At 33.8% G+C, this 15374-nt stretch overlaps 1 protein-coding gene across 2 annotated transcripts in view; it reads left to right on the top strand.

Moving 5' to 3' along the window:
• Positions 1 to 15374, top strand: part of LOC106882005 (dual oxidase) — a 59340-nt gene that overhangs the window by 12251 nt on the left and 31715 nt on the right. Inside the window, exons 3-14 of one of the 2 annotated variants that reach the window (XM_014932549.2) lie at positions 639 to 737; positions 1787 to 1948; positions 2670 to 2857; positions 4068 to 4275; positions 5229 to 5392; positions 6815 to 6875; positions 8783 to 8879; positions 11051 to 11111; positions 11623 to 11725; positions 12623 to 12795; positions 13867 to 14042; positions 14966 to 15084. In XM_014932549.2, the coding sequence (XP_014788035.1) occupies positions 639 to 737; positions 1787 to 1948; positions 2670 to 2857; positions 4068 to 4275; positions 5229 to 5392; positions 6815 to 6875; positions 8783 to 8879; positions 11051 to 11111; positions 11623 to 11725; positions 12623 to 12795; positions 13867 to 14042; positions 14966 to 15084 (1611 nt within the window). The remainder of the gene's footprint in view (positions 1 to 638; positions 738 to 1786; positions 1949 to 2669; positions 2858 to 4067; positions 4276 to 5228; positions 5393 to 6814; positions 6876 to 8782; positions 8880 to 11050; positions 11112 to 11622; positions 11726 to 12622; positions 12796 to 13866; positions 14043 to 14965; positions 15085 to 15374) is intronic. The other variant, XM_014932557.2, reaches the window with a different exon arrangement.

The following is a 15374-nucleotide window of genomic DNA, read 5'->3' as shown; positions in this document are numbered from 1 at the left end:
ACCTTCATTATGAATATCATAATGGGTGATACGCATATCATAATGAATATCATAATGGCCGATGGGTGATATTTGTGGGAACATTCTGCATAGTAATTAGAATCTCACATATGTAATACTATGATTAAGAAAACTCCAATCAGTTGAAATTATCCAAACCATAAGGGTAAAGGACCCCTTCGGTCATGAATGACCACGAGATTGCACCTAGAAAGTTACCCTCCGAGGCACAAGTCCGAGCAAGGTTGTTTATGGAAGACCAGCAGTCGCCCGTGCATACCAACCTCCCCTCTCCACGCCATCGATGTTATCCAAGGGAAAGGCGAAGGGGCCGATACAGTTTGGCATCAGTGACATCACAACTCATTTCGACAGCTGAGTGAACTGGAGCAACGTGAAATAAAGTGCTTTGCTCAAAAACACAACACCCAGTCCAAAAATCGAAGTCGCTACCTCATGATTGTGAGCCTGGCGCTCTATCAACTGAGCCATCCACCTTCACATCCAAACCATAATGTTTATATCAATGTACTTTGCATTTTCAGTTCATTGTTTCTTCTCTTGAATACCTTATGAAACGAAGTGAAATTACTGTATACATTTGTGTGATTGTACTTTATCTCCCTTTAATCTTTCAGCAGCATCACTTACATTCAACACCACCAAGAAAGGCATTCAACATCAAAGATTTGATGGTTGGTATAACAGCAAGTCCAATCCAACATTGGGTGCCGCCTGTAAGTTACCATTTTTTTCTTTTTAAGTATTGATGAGGAATAATTTTGATCATGTAACAAATCAAAATGCAATTACAATATTGGATGATGAGAATTCACAAACTTTCAAAGAAACATGGTAAAATTTTTTTTGTTGTTGTTTTCGAATTGGTTCCCTCAAAATACATAAAGTTATAAATAATCGTTTCAAATTTCAGCACAAGGACGACAACAAGTTGAAGGAGGGGTTAAGTCGATTACACTGACCCCAGTGTTCGACTGGTGCTTATTTTATCGACCCAGAAAGGATGAAAGACAAAGTCGACCCTGGCAGAATTTGAGCTCAACGCATAGATGGACGAAACGCCAATGAACATTTCGTCTGGCATGCTAATAGAACTGCCAGCTCACATAAAGTTATAAATGATAGCATGTAAATATTGGGTCGAAAATCCCTTTTGTGCCCCATAGGCAACATTCGGCTTTTTTCAATCCAAAATGTTTTCAACCCAATATTTATATGTTACTATAATTAATCCTTTATACAAATAAATAAATATAACCGTATATTATGTACTTCGGGAACCAGTTCCAAATCAATTATAAATATAATGTTCACTATGTTTTCAGCAATACTACAAAACGGTAATGACATGGAAATTTTTCATATTTTCCTTAGTTTAAATCCTCATCGTGTTTTAACTTTCACCTTTCCATGCTTGCATAAGTCAGATGGAATTAGTTGAGGAAGGTTTCCTACAGCCTGATTCCTTTCATGTTGCTAACTCTTACCTGTTTCAAAGCAAGCTAATATTTCCCCATGACCAGACTTCCTTTTTCATGCAAGAATGGAAATGAACAACATTACTTGTATGATGGTGATGCATATGTATGACAGGCGTCTTTACACCAATATACTCACAAGGCTTTGGTCAGCCCTGGACTATAATAGACACTTGTCCAAGATGGCCTGCAGTGCGACAGAATTCAAAACCATGTGTTCGTGAAGTGAACTCCTAAACCACATAGCAATGCCTCTTTCTATAAAGTACAATCTTTTTTCTCTTCAGTTCGCCCATTGGCATTTAATCTACCAAACCATTATGAAGACCAGACATACTTGCCATCTGGTTCCAATAGGCCAAATGCAAGATACATCAGCAGAGAGCTATTTCAGGGAAAGATTGGCAAAATGTCTACTACAAATAAAACTGCACTGTTTGCATACTTTGGTAAATATTAACTTGTATGTTATTTAAAATTAACTGATATAATGTTTGTCTGTTCTCAAATGGAAGAATTACCTCTCTCTCTCTATCTATCTCTCTATCTATCCATCCATCCATCCCCTAAGAAACTGCTAGGGTTTATTCTTGGATTTGAAGCCAAGTCTTTCAGTAAATCAAGGAATATGTTATTATAATCCATTTAGAAATAAGTAAATGTCAAAACATTTTTCCATAATTTTTGTAGTCAGAATCGCCAAACAAGTACGGTCAACATGATTGACCCCCCACCCCCGAAAGGCAATGTCTTGGCAGAAATTTTTCTTTCATTTGTCAACCTTCCAGTTAAGTACTGGAATTAATTCATTCAGCAATATCTCTCCTAAAAATTTGGGGCTTTGTTGGCACAATTCCCCCAATTGAAGGAATTTTGTCTTGCCAGTTACTTGGAAACCCTACCATGCAGGTGCCATGAAGAAGAAGAAAAAAAAAACAAAAAAACTAAGTACTCTTTGTAAAGTGGTTGGCATTAAGAAAGGCATCCAGCTGTAGAAACCATGCTAAAATAGACAATAGAGTTTGGCCCTTTCCCCTGGCCTGCCAGTTCCTGTTAAACTGCCCAACTCTTGCCAGCATGTAAACCAGATGTTAAATGATGACCTGAAAATATTTTTTACTGTGAATGTTTGTGCATTCAAAAGTAATTTTATATGCTTTTAATATTCAGGACAGTTCCTTACCTTAGAAGTTTCCAACACTAACGAACCAGGCTGTCCAGTAGAAATTCTGAATGTAAAAGTTCCAAGATGTGACGAAGACTTTGATGACAAATGTAGTGGTAGACATTTTATCCCTTATGAACGTGTTGATTATGACAGGCAGTCAGGGGTTTCTCCAAACAACCCAAGGAAACAGGTAAGGGCTCAAACCCTTTTACATAGATTTCAAACAATGTCATGTACTTTTAATTCCTTAACACAATAGATTGATGGCCACAAACATTTGTACATTGGAAAAATGCTTGGGCTATTTAGTTATTTAGCATTAGGAAATATACATGAGTAATTAGGAAATATACAGGAGTATCACCAGTATAGCATCTGTGACTCACAACTGTAATTTCATGTATTCCTGCTGGTCTATTTCCTGTATTCCTGTTAGTGTATTCTTATTTCTTGCAAGAGGAAAGCTACAGTTTGAAATTATAGCTCAATGTTTCATGAATAACAAATATCCATCGAGCCAATTATTTTGCTTCAAGTTGCTTTTGATCATTGGATCGACCAATATATACTCTAAACACAGTCAAACAAAGGTACTTTTGAAAAGACATTAAAACAAAAGTGCTAAATGATAAATTAATAATTCAGTTTCCTCCCAGGCCATCCTGCAGGCCTGATGTCACAACTATATTAAACATGACCTATTTTTAAATGTATATAATATTAATTTGAAGTAAGCAACATAAACGAATTTACTTTTAAGAAATGCAAATTTGTCAACACTTTTTCTAAAAAAACCAGTTCAGTTGCACTATTTTCCCTTTTATAAATTCAGCATTAAAAAAAAAAAACTGTGGCCTAAGAGTGTGCATATTTTACTCATTGGTTAACCCAAGCCTAATTAAAGGTATTCAAGCCATGTCCATTTGATTATCCATTATGTCCAGTTTGAAGATAAGACTATGTTTTGAGAGAGATTTGTCAGCTGTTTCTCATAAGTCAAGACCACCACATAGCGGCTTCCTTATTCGCCCATTCACAAGACTAGTATTGAACTGAGCATTTGTTTTTCTTCAGTTTCTTCTCAATGAAGGAATTTGACTTAATTTTTTTTGGTGAGGTCCTAAGAGGTCAATACGATATGTGAATTTAAATAACTGGGATACACCTGTAGCTATAGAGTGAACTGTGATGCAAGAAGCAAATTATCTTGACCGTCAATGCAAGGGGACAGCATACGAACCTTTGGCCAATTGGCTGATTTTTCTATTATCCAATTGAATCTACCATTGGTCATTTACCTCAAAATCTTCAAATATATTTAATCTTACATTATTTTCCACTCCAAGTAAATTAAAATTTAATTCAGTTGAAAGTTCATATATAAAAATCAATAACTACAGATAAACCAAGTAACCAGTTTTTTGGATGGCAGTGCAATCTATGGGAACAATGAAGTGACGGCTAATATTCTTCGAGATTGGAAAACTGGTAAATTGGATGCAGATGACCTGTGGCACAAATTCCCTTCTTTCAACACGATGAGACTTGGGAACTGGAGATTTCCAGTTTTTCATTCCCATGGTTACCCAGATGCATCAAAATACTGGAGTAAGTTAATAAAAATATTTTGATTTTATATTCATTAGTCTGTTTTAAAATAAAATTATTACTGATAATTAAAGTAATTTAAGAGATGCTATATGTGTGTGTGTGTGTGTGTGTGTGCGTGTGTGCGTGTGCGTGTGCGTGTGCGCGCGCGTGTGCGCGTGTGCGCGTGTGTGTGTAAGATCCAGGGATCTGAGTGTAGGAAGTTTGTGAACTTTGAGCAGTCTGTGGTAGGTATAAAAAAGGAAAGTTCATGAAAAATAATAAATTTTAAATTATGTTAGGAGAGTTAACTTGTGATTCCTCAACAATAATGTAACCTTCATATAATTAAGGTATCATTGGCCTGATGACTAGGTTGCTGAGTACACCTTGTAGAGTAATTTTAACCTCAGAGGATCTGCTAACTTTGGAAATATATCTCACCTGGATTTTACTTTCTCCACTCACTCTACCTGGATATATATATATATACATACATACAGGGGTTGTATGTATGCTGGTGCATTAACATTCCCGTAACCTAGTGGTTTTGCAGAAGAGACCTATAGAATAGGTACTAGGCTTACAAAGAATAAGTCCTGGGGTTTATTTGCTTGACTTAAGGTGGTGCTCCTGCATGGCTGCAGTCAAATGGCTGAAACAAGTAAAAGAACATAAGCGTGTGTGTGTGTGTGTGTGTGTGTGTGTGTGTGTGTGTGTGTGTGTGTGTGTGTGTGTGTGTGTGTGTGTGTGTGTGTGTGTGTGTGTGTGTGTGTGTGTGTGCAAAGATCAAGGGAAATAACTCAGGGATACCATTTGTATGCAAAATAAAGTCAAGATGGCACTGACAATGTAATAAGTGTGAAAATTCTAATTCATATCAAAGAGAAGCAACTTCTCTTTAAAGCAACTTCAACCAAACTATAATTGCAATCACCACTTAATAACCTGATTGACTGATCATTAAATTTCAGAATTTGGTAATCACCATGCACATGAAAATCCTGCTCTTATTACACTAAGTGTACTGTTCTTTCGGTGGCACAATCACCTTGTTGATGAATTAAAGGTACATTTTGAAATGAATGCTGATGAATTATTTTACAAAGCTCGAAGTTGGGTAATTGCTTCATTGCAGGTAAATATCAAACATTATTCACTTAAACCATTTAGCATTTAAATTATACTATCTCTTGCAATGCTTATTTATTTGCATTGTTTTGTACCAATCGTGCATTATCTTGAAACTTCAGGATTTTGAGGATGTGATTGTTTATCTTTAAGATAATGTTGCTGAGTATGTGTGAGAGGCTGGATCTGGTTAATTTGATCATAAAACAGGTAGAATATTCAGACTAGATATAGCCAGTTTAATGTTAAAGTGTTAAATTAAAATTTTCTTTTGCTTTCGTAAACATTTTCTCATAAAAAATGTCAGTATTTTCATTAATTTAAATCTAAAAATATATGGCATACAAATAAAAGTAAGAATAAATATCACCTTCTTGAAGTAATATATTTCACTCAACTACGCATGTTTGCCAAATTTTGTAGGTTATATTCCACATTTCAATAATTTTAATGTCTTGGGTATGAAATTACAGGTTTTAAAAAAATCTATATTTTCTTTGTTATTACAAAACATTTTTCTATGATTCAATAATCTTAGAAATTTTCAACAAGATGCTTTAGTGCATAAATTTTCAAAGTCAAAAACCCAGTCCTGTAATGATTCTATTACAGAGCAAGAAAGGAATAATAAAATAGGGGATTTGAGTTCTTTTTCTTACATTATCCTTCACTTCCTTCAAAATGAATGTAAACAAAGTTAGTATGAGTCTTGTGATATTGTGCATTTCAGGGTTAGCTCATTTAATGCAGTTTCATTCAGTACTGCCATGTGGCAGTATTAGCTGCTTAGTTTTAGTTGGCAGACGAAACACTTGTATTGATGCTATATTTTACCTTTTATGAACTTGCTTCTAATCAATGTTTGTGTGAGATGTGCATCCAGCAAGTTTTGAACAGTTATAAATAATGACAATATGCTTGCTTTTAAACTGTTTTTTTTTTAAGTGATCTAGTGTACAAGATGGGGTTTAGTGCCCTATATAAGCAGTATGCAAACATTGAGTGAATCATGTGGTTGCCAGTTGAATAAAGATTGCTTCCCAAGCTTTCTAACCACTGCATAGCATCTTGAGCAAGTATCTTTTTCTTAAGCACTGGGCTGACCAAGGCCTTGTGAGTGGATTTGGTAGATGGAAACTAAAAGAAGCCTGTTGTGTGTGTGTGTTTCATCTTGACATTGCATGATAGCTGTGAATGAGTGTCATTGTCATACGAATAGCTTCATCTGTTTCCAGTCAGCCCCAAACTGTTATAGAAGACACATATCCAAGATACTACACAGTGGGACTGAACCTAAAACCGTGTGGCTGGGAAGCAAATTTGTTAACCACACAGCCATGCCTGTCATTAAGTATTATATGATCTTTTAAGCTTATCTCTACAGATTTTATGTAGAATTTGAATCTGTATTGTTCTATTTATTTTATAGAACATTGTAATTTATGAATGGCTACCAACATTCCTCAATGAAACTGTTGAACCCTATCAAGGTAAGGTTTTACATTTTTTGAACCACTTGAACCCTTTAGTTTTCAGATTACAATACTTAATTATTCACATTATTAAGCATATGCAATGCTTAATTATTCACTTTGTTTTGAATTTCTCTTACATTATCTTGTTGCTTAGATATTTCATTGATGCAATTGTTTATTTTTAGAATGATATTTTAGGGTAGGTGTGAGAGGCCTGATCTGGCTGGTTTGAATATAAAACAGGCTGAATATTTGGGCCTGTTATGGCTGATTTTGAATGATCGATTTCTTCAGATTTTTTTTTTGGCATAAAATCTATTTCAAATAATATGTAAGTGTATTTTCTTCTACAGTAGATTTTGGTTTGCATTCTAAGTCTCAAGAGTTCTATTTGTGGAAAAGTTTGAATCAAATCTAACACCATTAGATTTGTTTATACAAGTTGTGAGCAAATTAATAGTACAAATTCTTGTTATCCAAATATAAAAGAAATTATTTCTACATAATCATTAAAAAAATATTTGTGTATGTATGTATGTATGTATGTATGTATGTACACACATATACATATATTAATTTGAATTGGATCATAGGTTTTGCCCTTAATGGTTTTGAATAAGCCATTAAGGACAAAATCTGAGGTACCAGTCAAATCAATGTTATCCATAAATTTCACCTCAGATTGCTGGTATTGAGCCAAAATTCTTATCCTTCTTATAATGGGGGCAAGTTGGTAGAATTGTTAGCATGCCAATCAAAATGTTTACTGGCATTTTGTCCATCTTTACATTTTGAGTTCAAATACACTGAGGTCAGCTTTGTCTTTCATCCTTCCAGGGTTGATAAAATAAGCATCAGTTGACTATTGAGGTTTATATAATCGACTAACCAGTCCCACCCCACATGAATCTGTTGGCTTGTGCAAAAATTTGAAACCATTATTAAGGTGGAAAGAACTATTATAACATCAGACAAAATGCTTAGTAGCATTTCTTTTAGTTTTTCATGTTCTGAATTCAAATTTCACCATGGTTGACTTTGCCTTTCACCCTTTAACAGCTTATAAAACAAGTCCCAGTTGAGCATGGGACTCAGTGTAATCAACTAGCCTTGTCCCTCAAAATTTCAGGCCTTGTGCCTATAATAGAAAAGATCATCATTATTACATGAAATCAAATACATTCTGATTTGATCCCTCTCCAAATAACACATTAAATGTTAATAATGCTTAATATCTTATGTGAAATCTTGTCAGTTTTGACAGAAAAATCTTTATCTTTGTAAACATTGCAATGATTTCACAATACTTTAAACATTATCCTTAATAGAATTATTGCTTTGGAGAAAGAAGAAAACATGTGAAGACAGGGTGTAAATATTAGTTTTCATTCTGCATTTACTAAAGGTTTCACTAAAATTTATCAATCTTTGTTTATTAAAAATGAACATATCCATTTTATCATAACTTTGGTTGGAAAGTACAATGAAGTTTATGCTTTGCTGAGGCCTTATAAAACTTAAACATACATGGAGTTATCTCCCATGTTTACTGAAATTATTAAAATATTTGTCATTGTCATTTTCCCTTTCCCTCATCATATAATTATTTCTAATATTTCTGTTTCTTTTTAACCCTTTAGCATTTGGATTACTTAGTCACATGTAATGCTTATTTATTCATATTCTTTTGAGTTAATCATGCATTGTCTCATGATTTTGAGATTTTGATGAAGCAATTGTTTATTTTTAGAATGATGTTAGAGGCTGGATGTGGCGAGTTTGAACATAAAACAGAAAAAAATATTTGGACTGGATATAGCCAGTTTAAACACTACAGGGTTAATGTTGATCCCTAATTAAATGTTGAATATTGTTTGGATTGTATTTCTGAATAATTAAGCTTCAGTGTTGCATTTTCTTAGGTTACAAACCAAGTGTTGATCCCAGTCTGGCTGCCATTTATGATGCTGTTGTCATGAACTACTATTTGACATTAATGCCGTCTGTCATTTATCGCAGGTAATTATTTTACTACTAATCATGATTCTTTCCACTATAGGCACAAGGCCTGATATTTGGGTGGGAGTGGGCCAGTTGATTACATCAACCTTAGTTCTTCAGTGGTACTTATTTAATCAACCCTGAAAGGATGAAAGGTGAAGTTAACCTTAGCAGTATTTAAACTGAGATTATAAAGAATGAGAAAAAATACTGCTGAAAGGCAAAGTAGTAATGATAAACCTTTTCTACTAAAGGCACAAGGCCTGAAATTTGTGGGGAGGGGACCAGTTGATGACATCGACCCCAGTATTTCACTGGTACTAATTTTATTGACCCCGAAAGGATGAAAAGCAAAGTTGACTTCAGCTAAATTTGATCTCGGATCATAAAGATAGATGAAATGTTGCTAAGCACATTGATAATTATGATAGTGGTGATAATGATAATGTTGATAATTATGACTGATAATTCTAAAATATATACCATGCTGTTTTGGTCATCGTTTGAAATAGAAGCTATTTCTAGGAGGTCAAGTTTTTGTGAAACCAGTCAGTTTGGAATCTGAAGAAACTGGATTAACTGTTGCCAGCACAGCGTCTAACATTTTTTTCATGTTTGACTCAAGTTCATTATTCCTTAATCAATTATGGTTATTCATGAGTTACAGTCACGTAAATACTGAATCCAATATATAATTATTGTTAGTTATTGCAGAATTAATAAAAGGAAAATTTTTTAATTTCTTTGAGCTTAATTAGAGATTCTTTTAATAAATTTCTGAAAAATAAAAAGTACAAAACATTATACAGTATTAACAAAATTTATTTTATAATTCTTAGGTTTATTACTTTGTGAATTTATATAGATAAAAGTTGTGGAAAAGAATTGGGGTGTTTGAATTCTTGGAATATTGATTCACTACATAGAATATGTTAGCTTTCACTTAGCTATGTTCTTAATACATTCCTATTTCATTATTTTAAATTGGTGAATCAGTGCATGTTTTTCATTCAAAAATACTTATTCTCACAATTATTCTAAGGTTTGTTGAATCCAAGTAAGACATTCACTCTCTACTTCATACCACCAAACAATTTTTAATCAATTTGAATTTGAAAGTTATCTCTCTTGCTTTACTTGATAAAAATTATCGTTAACTCAAATGACTCGTTTCTCATTACAGATATAATTTCATTTGGTTAAAAATTACTTTTGATTTACTATATCATATATATATTAATCTGCACTTAAAACATCTCCATTTAGTATCCATTTTCCCTGCTGGCATGGGTGAGATAGTTTGGCTAGAACTGGTAAGCCAGAGAGCTGCACCAAGTTCCAGTCCTGTTTTGGCTTGGTTTCTATCACTGGATGTCCTTCCTAATGTCAACCACTCCAGAGGGTACCAGGTTATTTTAATGTGTCACCAGCACTAGCCACAACTACAATTTCACAAAGCTTGATGTGTCTTCTGAAGCACAGCAAATCACCAACAGTCTCAATCATTTCTCATCGCCTTTGTGAGACTCATCATCCAAAGATCATGAGCTATATCTAACCTTGTTGCTGCCAAAACCTTTCTTGGCATCCAACTCAAATTCAGCATTTTTATGCTGCAAATATTTTGTGTTAATTATATTGATTTAAGCCATGCCATAATACAAGGTTACCTCTAATACAGTCTGTGAAAAAAGGGGAATATGTAGGGTTTATCAGTCAACTGTGGAATGTATCCCTCTTCATGTCTAAAGGGTTTTGGCCATACTAATAACTTATTAATATTGTCACACTAACTTGATGTTGATAGTGCTCTATTAATCCTAATATTTTACCAGCCAACTAGATTGGAGGAAATAAAGTCCCTTGCTTGGGAAGATGTATTTCCATTGACCAAGAATCAAACCTACTGCTTTATGATCAAGAGCCCAGTTATTTGACCACTGGGCAACATACCTTCTACCATAGACTGTTCCTAGTTTTAAAATATTCTTCCAAAATGAATTTCTCTTTGAAAAAAATTGTGATCAATATTTGGGAATTTTAAAGAAAGTATCCAAATATGCTGCTCATTTTACATTATATCATGGTTATGTTCCTGTTCTTCACTTCTTCTAAAAAAAATTTGGTTTATAAATGCATTTTAATAAATTTCATTTTTTTTTTTTTGAAATTTAATTTTCTTTTTATAGGGATTCTTCATGCAATTACCGACATCCATTGAGATTTTGTAATACATTTTGGAAAGGACAAGTAAGTTGATTGTTATATTGTAATATCTAATAAATGTTTGGTGTGCCTTTTGGTAATTCAATTGGAATCTGGTTGAATTTAGGTTATAGAAAATAAAAGTTGCCCAGTCATACACTACAATTCTATACCATTCAGCCATTCTATACCTACAAACTTAGATCAAGTCTAAATGCTTGCAACAGAGAAGCCTCTGCTTAGTATACTGAAGAATCGGGTGGTGTACCATCAAACTGGGAGATGGACAAAGTCTACCACTCAAGAACAAAAATGGTCATACTGACAGATTTTTCCAGTTTCCACTTATTAAATTTCACTTACAAAGCTCCAGACAACCTGTAACTCAGCAGACAACTTATCCAAGGTGCCATGCTGTGGTATTGAACCTAAAATCACATTGTTGCAAAGCAAACTCCTTAGCCTCACAGCCAAGATTGTGGTCATGAAGCTAAATATGTATAAATTTTAATTTTAGAATTCTGATACTCTATTATTTTTCTTTTTATTCTAATAGGATTATCTAAAAGAGTATGAGACTTCTTTTCAAGAATTTCTTTATGGTATGACTTCTCAACTAGCTGAAGCAGACGACATGACCATTGTGGATGATTTTAAAGGTGAATATTTCAGAAATGCTTAAAATATCAAACTTCAATCTTTTATTACAGAAGTGGCTAAACCATTTTCTCTTTTGAGAAAAATTTTCTATCTGAAAGTTTCATGTGTATTTTTGTTATTCTTAAATATTCTTCTTCAGTTTATGAAATTGCTGTCTATTGAGACAATTCAGGAAAAGTTTTCATTTCTCTAAAAAGGGCATTCCAAAAGTCCCTTGAGCATTTTAAGTTTTATTTTATATATATTTTTAATACTTTTTTTGCTATTTCATTGTTTTGGTCATTGGACTGTGGCCATGCTGGGGCACTTGCAAGTTTTAGTCAAACAAATCACTCCCGGTAATTATTTTTGAATATGATACTCATGTAATTGGTCTCTTTACAGAACCACTAAGTTTGGGAATGTAAACAAACCAACACTAATTGTCAAGCAGTAGTTCACTAAACTATGCTGATGCTGTTGGCTGATACACATGAACTTGAGGGGCCTATTAAAATTAATGGGGGACAAATGCTCTTGATACTGCATGGTCTTCTGTATGAAGTGGTTATTAAAGTTTTGAGGATGCTGCTGTATTAATGATAAGGACATCCAGCTGTAGAAACTCTGCCAGATCAGATTGGAGTCTGGTGCAGCCATCTGGCTTGCCAGTCCTCAGTCAAACCGTCCAACCCATGCCAGCATGGAAAGCGGATGTTAAACGATGATGATGATTATCACTAGATTAGAAATGCCTTTGGCATCAACTTCCAAGTTTCTCTCAGGGACTGGTAAAAAAAATATAAGCTCAAGCCCTTGAAATGTTGATTAACTTAAGAACTTTGCTATTTCAAAGATATTTATTCATATAAAGGAAAAAAAAAAAAATATTAATTTGCTAATGGTAATTCTTCTAGGGCGGAATCATGGCACCTTATATTACAATTTACAAGACAAAGTTGTCCAGATAATAATGAAAGGTCGTGATTACGGACTCCCTGATTACAATACTGCAAGAGCTGCACTCGGCATGAAAAAAATTGAATCTTGGCAAGATATCAACCCAGAATTAGCTAATTCTAATCCAGAGGTAAGATATTTCATTATTTTCTAGGATTAATATTTTCCCCTGTTAAGGTGTCATTCTGGTGAATCAATGGCACACTGGTCAAAGTGCTTAGTGACATTTTGTCCATCTTTGCGTTCTGCATTTGAATTCTGCTGAGTTTGACTTTGTCTTTTATCCTTTTGTCTTTTATCCCTTTTGGGGTCAGTAAAATACTAGTTGAACACTGGGGCCAGTGTAATTGGTTTACCTCATCCCCTAGAATTGCTGACTTTGTGTCAAAATTTAAAATCAATATTTTGTCCTGTTACTAATATATATTTGGTTATAGGAATCCAAAAGATGAATTTTAATCCTTTTGATGCTAATCCACCCAAAATCTCCAAGCTAAAACCTTCCATTAGAATTTCATGTTAACTTATGTTCTAAACTCCATCTTGATGACAGAGCTATATTGCGAAAGCTTCGTTAAATTTAAAATTAACTGAAACGAAGGCAGTGTATTTCGACAAAAATATAGCAAAGAAACAAAATGGTTAATAATCCTTATGATTTTTTGGTAGCATAAACTTGCAGAAAATAGAGGCACCTACCTGAGACCACTCCAAGTTCTACGATAAACTTTACTGTCTTAAAATGGTCGAAATTATAATTTGCCATCAAAATTTTATTCCAAATTGAGACCCCAGCTTAATAATTAGAAAATTATTTTACAAAATTCTTCATTATTTTAAAACTAGAAACAAAAGGAGCATATGTTAACAGAAATATGGTAACAAAATGATTAAAATGAATAATTGGTGATTCTTCACTGAGGTACAAAAAATATTTAATTAAAATGTTAGAAAACAAATTACTAGAGATAGCAACAGTTAATAAAGGACTGAATCAGTGCATGTGTTTATTACCGGCATAATGTCTCTCCCAAGGTTTAATTGTATTTCTTTTAACACACGTATCCACATCAAGAATCTTGCACACCAAATACACATACAAAACCTTTCAATTGAATTGACTTTTTTGTGTCTTTGAACTTTGAATTATTTCCCTTGTTTGTCATATATTATATACTTTATTTATATAATCTATTTTCAGCTGATAAAAAAGATGGAATCGGTTCATAAATCTTTAGATAACATTGATATATTTACTGGAGCTCTGATGGAAACTACTGCAAATGGACCAGGAGAGCTAATAAGAACCCTGACAAAAGAACAACTGTTGCGATTGAGAGATGGAGATCGATTTTGGTTTGAAAATATACGAAATGGGTAAAAAAAAAAGATTTTTTAAATTGCAAAAGTTAATTTGTTACAAAGAACCAATGAGCTACAACATTAATATGACTAGATAATCTTTTAATTGGTAGTTAGGTTAGCTAACAACTAATTAATGATGAGACAAATTAACTTGTGGCATTTACTTACTGGAAGCATACATTTATTGGGAGAAATAACTCAGATCTATCCTGTTATTTGATTCTAATAAACCAATGGGAACACTGATGCTTGTTTTTACATAATATTTCTATGGAAAGCAAGCAAGCAGGCATGGCTGTGTGGTTTAGAAGTTCACTTTACTATGACCTGCGCCTGGGAAAGTGTCTTCTATTGTAGCTTCAAGATGAACTAAGCTTTGTGAGTGAAGTTGGGGCAATTGGAAATTATAAAAGTTTGTTGAATGAACTGCACCAGTTTTTGAGTTGTAGACTTTGTCAATTATTGTTTAACACCACCACCTAGCCATTGGAAACCTTTAGTGGAGGCCATTCCATTGCAAGTATTTAAGTCAAGTCCCTTGTCAGAGAATGACTTCTTTGTTTCTTGCCAGACTTGAAGGCCTGCAACAAAAGGGCATCAATGAAACCTTTCTTTCTCTGACTAAACCTTTGAAGAAAAAAAAAAAATCAACCCTGATGCAGTTTATCCGATATAGATCAGCCCACCACTGCAAACGTACAATTATGGGTTGCACCACTTATAGTACCTATTTACAACGAAGCTGATTGTATTGTAGTTAATTCTTAAATTTTACTTTTTCTAGCTCTATATCCAAGAGTAGTTTTATTTGTAAAGAGAATTCCTATTTATCTCTCTGCCTATCTATGTACCTACTTGCCTATTTACCTACCTATCTACCTACCTATCTATCTATCTATCTTATTTATTTATTTATTTATTTATTTATTTTACAGGTTATTTACGGAGGAAGAAATTGCAAATATTCGAAATATTACAATGAGTTCTATAATTCACCATGTTGCAAAGATTAAAAAAGATTCCCTGCAAGATAATGTATTCATCAGATCTCTATGTATGCTGCTTTTTTTTTTTTTTGGCATTTATAAGTTTCATTATACTTCTCATGGATTATATAATCTGAACCCAACACCGTGGAGTTGGGAAGCAAACTTCTTAACCTCACAGCTATGCAGTACAAACCCCTTCAGGTAGATGGCCCTGCTCAGTATGTAGAAAAGGAGTAGGTAGTAACTCTATAAGATGTACCCGGTGCAAGCTATGGACACATAAGAGGTGCAGCAACATCAAAGGCAGGTTAACTAGCAAGTTAGTTTTTGTTTGTGGCAGATGTTCAGGTGCAAT

The sequence above is a fragment of the Octopus bimaculoides genome, chromosome 6 (assembly GCF_001194135.2).
Source record: "Octopus bimaculoides isolate UCB-OBI-ISO-001 chromosome 6, ASM119413v2, whole genome shotgun sequence".
Taxonomy (NCBI): Eukaryota; Metazoa; Mollusca; class Cephalopoda; order Octopoda; family Octopodidae; genus Octopus; species Octopus bimaculoides.
This window is presented reverse-complemented; position numbering and strand designations above follow the sequence as displayed.